The sequence below is a fragment of the Nelumbo nucifera genome, chromosome 4, assembly GCF_055504915.1.
Source record: "Nelumbo nucifera cultivar China Antique chromosome 4, China Antique-T2T, whole genome shotgun sequence".
Classification (NCBI taxonomy): domain Eukaryota; kingdom Viridiplantae; phylum Streptophyta; class Magnoliopsida; order Proteales; family Nelumbonaceae; genus Nelumbo; species Nelumbo nucifera.
The window spans coordinates 66,978,421-66,984,544 of record NC_142652.1 but is presented as its reverse complement, the minus strand read 5'-3'; the positions used below and the strand labels follow the sequence as shown (position 1 = coordinate 66,984,544).

General features: G+C 34.2%; 1 protein-coding gene across 1 annotated transcript; it reads right to left on the bottom strand.

Annotated features, from left to right (window-relative positions):
- On the bottom strand, nt 1-5,241 carry HYH (HY5-homolog). The gene is made up of 4 exons (XM_010242519.3): nt 4,950-5,241; nt 4,678-4,840; nt 369-525; nt 1-283 (listed from the first exon to the last, which is right to left on the bottom strand). Exons 1-4 carry the CDS (start codon nt 5,041-5,043, stop codon nt 230-232), a joined length of 468 nt encoding a protein of 155 aa, XP_010240821.1. The 5' UTR covers nt 5,044-5,241; the 3' UTR covers nt 1-229.
- Nucleotides 5,242-6,124: the final 883 nt, after the last annotated feature.

The following is a 6,124-nucleotide window of genomic DNA, read 5'->3' as shown; positions in this document are numbered from 1 at the left end:
TCGACATAAGTATGACTTCTTATTGAACAAATGGAAGCTTGAAGCAAATTGTTGTCATGGTAGCTGCCATTAAAGAGATCCATTACTCACATACTGATCTTGGAACAAAATAGTGTTAATGTATGAATCTAAGACAAAAGGAAGACAGTCTGGTACAATCATCTACTGGGAAAGTATCCAAGCAACACCAGACTGAAAATGGCCTGGTTAACTCTTGCCTGACTAACCATTAAATTTTTTGCTCAATACTGTCATCTGCTTTAGGCCTTGTGTTCATAAGAACCTGGGAATCAAAGTATTGAAACATTCAGATGTTAAAATTATTAAAAGAAACAATTAAGAGCCCACAAGCGTCATGAAGAACTCACCTTCCTAAGCATGGTATTTTCATTAATTAGAGTTGAGATTTTCTCCTCTAATTTGGAATTCCTGTCCTCCAACTCTTTTGCTCTTGACTCCAGATCACTGACATATATCTTCTTTCTTTCTCGGGCTTGTTGGGCTGACACCCTATTCCTCAATAACCTATTCATGCAGAATTATGATAAAGTAATTAGGCAAACACTTCATGTATGGCCTTATTATTAAAAAATAAAAAAAACACTTCATGTATGGCCTTATTATTAAAAAAAAAAAAAAAACACTTCATGTACTTTCAAGGGAGAATCGTGTTTGTATAGGTTACACATCATAGACAATGAAAATGTGGGAGCACCTGAGAAGATACTTTGATCATTATCCGGCCTTGATTTCATGTTCGATTCTGCTAAAATCCGGTACTTGGTAAAAATATTGACCTAGCGAAAAACCGTCCAATCTGGGTAGTTGAATCGTCGACCATTCGACCCAATTATCAGATCACTGGTTGTATTGTAAATGTATATACAAGTTTTTAAAAGCCATAATTTTGCACTTTGATATCTTATTAGGGTGATATTTTTTTTTTTATTTTGGATAACTTTTCAAGATATATGTATCTTAAAAGGCCAAAGGTGCATTGTCCTGTTATTTTCATCAAAAAATACTTTTTTTGACCTAAAAAATTGTAATTTTAATCAATTTTTTACAAGTAAAAAATAAAAAACTGAATTAAAATATAAATTCAATATAAAATAATGCATATTTTACATTTAGAATATAATTATATATACATTATTTATTGATAAAATATAACTATACATACATGCATGTATGCATGCATACATATATTATGTTTGCTGACATGGCATTATCTAACCCATTCTATCCGAAGGCAAAAGTGACCCACACATTTTTTTATACGGAGAAGTACGGATAGGTGCATTACAGAATTCTGATTTCCATTGCAGATCTACAACATTTCAAAAGGTCAATTACCCCCATCTTATGCATCGATGCCCGCTCAGAAATTGGCATCAATTATGAGCTGGCACCTACTCCAACTGTACTTTGTACCTATGAATAGACTTGGCAATTGGTTTGGGTGGGTCGGGTTCGGGTTGGGTCAAGGTACTTCGGGTTGATTTCGGGTTGGATTGTTAAATGCTAGACCCTAACCCTAAATGTTCGGGTTAGGGTTGAACCATGGGTCAATTCAGGTCATCCAAAAAATAATTGAAATTTAAAAAAATAAATAAATATTACATGAAAAATGTCAAAATTAAAAGAATTAACCTTAAAATTCAAAATATAAAATAAAAAATTTGAACATTTAACAATTTAAAGAGTAAACAATAAAAAGTAAAGACTAAATTGAAAAAATTAAAGAGTGGAAAATTCTAATAATGCATAAATAATCCTAATTAGACTTGACAATTGGGTCAGTGGGTTGATCCATGACCCAACCCAACCCAATCCAGTTTTTTTCGGGTTGGGTCGGGTCAGGTCATTTTCACATTCGGGTAGCTAAATATGAGACCCTAACCCTATTTTTTCGGGTTAGGTCGGGTCGAGTTTGTGGGTTAGGTCAACTTTTTGCCAGGTCTACCTATGAATACTGACCATGGGCTGAACCATCATTGTCCCTTTTTTTATACACCAACTGAAGACATCATTATTGGAAAACTATGGAAAGAATTGGTCAATAGAAAAGTCAACAAACGTTTTCATATTTATCTTTAGGTAAATATGAGATTCACAATAATGATACTTTTTCTTGATAAGCTTTTGAGTTATTTATTTAAAAAAGTTACCCTTATTTTAAACAGGAAAGTATGGACAGGTCCAATGCAGATTTCTGATTTTCACTACAGGTCTATAAATATTTAAAATGTCAGAAAACCCCATTCTATACACTAATACTTGCTCGTAAATTGGCATTAATTCCGAACTGGCATCTACCCCAACTATACTTTGGGCCTAAAAATTTTTACCCTGGGCTAAACCATCATTCTCCCGTCTCCTATGGGGAAAACTATAAATTTTATTAAGACAAAATGTCCATTAAATAAATAGATGTTAAAAAAAAAATACAAAGAGAAAAAATAATAAAAACAAGAAAGCACTTATTTGAACAGAAAATAATACAGTAAATACCTAGGTAATTAATCCACTTGAAAACAGTAAACTCCACAAGCAACCATTTCTTTACGAAAAAAATGGCTTTAACCCCTTCCAAACCAAGTCCGGATCTCCTGTCAATGATAACTCTGCCCATGCCTACCCACAATATACTACCCCCCCATGAATTTGGAACATCTTCCCCTGCATAATATTATGCAGAGGGTGAGCTCCATGTGTGACTGCGATAATTGTGGGCAGAGTTCTCGTGGACAGGAGATCTGGACTCGAACCGAACCATCTGTATTTGTTATTGCTCTGTTGTCCACCAACTAATACAGTTCACTAAGGAAGCAGATGTTCATTTCGCATACACCCAGGAAAAAGGGGATTAAAGGCGGTGGGGGACTCATGGAGCTCCAGCCTCCATTGTCAAACCACTTTCATTGAATTCTTTAGTAGCCATATCATCATACTTTGAGAAAGTATTGAAATGAAGATGTACACTTTTTTCTTCTTTATTTTTGTTGTTTATGTTTTTTTAATTAAATCTCAGTTTGGAAAGAGTATAAATACAAATATATATAATATAAATACATACAAAATAATATAAAAAGCGAAATTTTATACTCTAAAAATTTGAATTTGTACTCCTTCCCAACTGAGCCTAAGCAAACTGTAGGCATTGTTTACATCCATTCTTTTAAAAGGTTTAAGTGTTGAGGTGTGAGTCTTGAGGCCAGCACACAAATTTTGGTTCAATGCTTAATCCTCGTATCAAAGTTATAAGGCTTAATCATTTGTTTGAATGAGGCATAAATCCCAAACCTTAAAAGCATGAAGTAATACCTTGAGATGTAAAAAGGCATAAGTTTCAAGTACCAATAATTATTTAGTGATTTGATGCAAAAAAATATATATTCTATGCATTTTTATAGTTCAAAATACATGGAAGAATCACCTTAAAAATTATGGGACAAATAAAAAGAATAAAAATGAAAAATCAAATAGGGCAAGCCAAATTCTATTAGTTTCTTTTAGATTGTGTTTGGTTTGAATGAAAAGGCAAGGCAAGACAAGTCAAGTCTCTGTATACCTTTTGTTTCAAATCAAAAACAGCCTTAGTGGAGAGTTCAATGCAGAAAGGGCCAATCAAGTTTTTAGTTTCTCTTGGATAAATCAAGTGAGATTTTTTTTGTATTATTCTAAACCTAACATTCTAATTTTAAAAAGGCATAAGTTTCAAGTACCAATAATTATTTAGTGATTTGATGCAAAAAAATATATATTCTATGCATTTTTATAGTTCAAAATACATGGAAGAATCACCTTAAAAATTATGGGACAAATAAAAAGAATAAAAATGAAAAATCAAATAGGGCAAGCCAAATTCTATTAGTTTCTTTTAGATTGTGTTTGGTTTGAATGAAAAGGCAAGGCAAGACAAGTCAAGTCTCTGTATACCTTTTGTTTCAAATCAAAAACAGCCTTAGTGGAGAGTTCAATGCAGAAAGGGCCAATCAAGTTTTTAGTTTCTCTTGGATAAATCAAGTGAGATTTTTTTTGTATTATTCTAAACCTAACATTCTAATTTTGTTATTTTTCCGGTTTCTTTTCTTAATAGATGTATTTTATTATTATCATTTTTTTTGCATAGATCAAATTAACTAAGTTGTTTCATTTCTTCTAAACTACTGAATAACTATAAATCATAAATCTAATATCAATTATATGTATAATTTTTCATATGTTTACTTTTTTTTTTTCTAAATTGATCATTTGAATAATTTGACAACTTTACATTCTAAAACATAAAATATAAAATATTTATAATTCTTAGTTGGTTAATTGTTATTTTATCTAATACCTAAATGCTAAAATTTATTGTTCATAAACTTTTATTTATGGATATTTTTACCTTCTATCATTCTAAAATTTCTGAAGTAGTATATTATATATTATTTTTATTACTTTATAAATTTTAATTAAATTTTTTAATGCGTAACTTTAATACTTACACCTCGAAACCTTGAGAAGTTGAGATTTATACTCACCTTTTTCGGTTATCATGCCTGAACTATGGTTTTCACCTTCTAAAACCTTGCCTACACCAACGTAATTTGATGTAAACCAACATAATTTGATTTGATGTAAATATGCGCTACTAGAGAGAGAGAGAGAGGGAGGGAGGGGATATACCTCTTCAGCCTCCTATACTCCCTATCAGCGGGATTTCGCCCCCTTCGACGCTTTCCAGCTGCTCTGCTGCTGCTATTGCCTTGTTGAGCCTCCGCCGTCCTCGTCGAATCGCTAGGTCGAGCTTCCACGTCGGGGACCGTGAAAAGATCTTCATCACTCTCCTCTGAACATCACAATACCAACAAAAGCTCAAAATTTTCCATTCAATATAAAACACAAACCTTAAACTCCGGTAAACCTAATGACACTGCTGAGGTTTGTGGATCACCAACCTATTTTATTATTCTCTTTAGAAGCAAGAAAAGAGCTCCGCCACGAAGAGCTCTGGTCGTAGCTCGACGATGGATTACCGTCAAGAAGTGACATTTGATTTGGCTACCGTTTAGCTGCCGAAAAGTGTAGATACGGCAGATGATCTCCGGCGATAAAGTTATAGAAGGAGAGAGAGAGAGAGAGATTTGGTTTTGGGGTTGTACTTGGTTGTCTTGTGGCCAATCGGGAGTCTGGAGAAATGGAGGAGAAATGAGAGACGTGGCAACTGTTATCTCATTTTTATTTCCCCTCTGGCCAACTCGAGACGCGTAAGACGTAAGGAGCTAAAACTTTTAGCTCCAACTGAATAGGAGTGAAAGGCACCTTCCGAAGGTGGACGACAAGCCACGTCATCAATGATGAGATAATCTTAAACTTGTATTGATGGCATTGATTACGTGGCCGTATATTTCACCGGTCAATGGTCCTACTTACTATACGCTCCTTCAATGAAGCTGCAAAAGTGAACTCTGGTTCCTGTGAAAACACGTTGATGTATAGATGACCGCCACTTTTTATTTTTTTTGTCATCAAAAAAGTGTGAAAAAAAGGGTACAATATACAATTTGTGAATGTGAGATATAGATATCATAGAAAAAAAAGGACAAGTACGAATACACACGATGTAGAATTCTGAATTCCAGTCCCCTATAGGACCACATCTTGCCCGTAAATTTGGCATCAATTTACTGTCAGGATATAATATCACTTTCTAGCAGTCAATCCCCTGTCTACGGCTGTCTGATTACCAAAGAAAGAGATCCAACGGTTAACCGAAAAGACGAATATATGAGTTAGTTTGGCCAACAGGCCCAACACCCTTTCTAGCAGTCTACCCTATCCTCCTCCCTCCAACTCCAAAACAAAATCATACACACCGGACCTTACGTTTTTATAAATATCTGCTGGGGTTGAGTGATTGCTGGCCGTATCCTACTTTTCTAAATTATCGAAGTTAGAAAGGACAAATAAATCTGAAAAAAGGTAGAAAGCTTTTTATCTGAAAGCCCATAATATCACTTCATTGGGCTACACAACCGGGAAAGCCCATCCCCATCTCCTTTAGTCCTTCACGCTATCACTTGGTTGCCAATGCCATAATACCTCAGTTTCCATCCTATAAAGCTGTGTTTGG

Bases quoted from the DNA above. Each gene is read 5' to 3' on its own strand.
- HYH (XM_010242519.3), bottom strand. From the start codon at position 5,043: ATGTCACTTCTTGACGGTAATCCATCGTCGAGCTACGACCAGAGCTCT. The intron at 4,841-4,949 runs GTTGGTGATCCA...TGTGATGTTCAG, and splicing joins TAAAGAGAATAATAAAATAG to AGGAGAGTGATGAAGATCTT. The intron at 526-4,677 runs GTATATCCCCTC...CTGCATGAATAG, and splicing joins GAGTATAGGAGGCTGAAGAG to GTTATTGAGGAATAGGGTGT.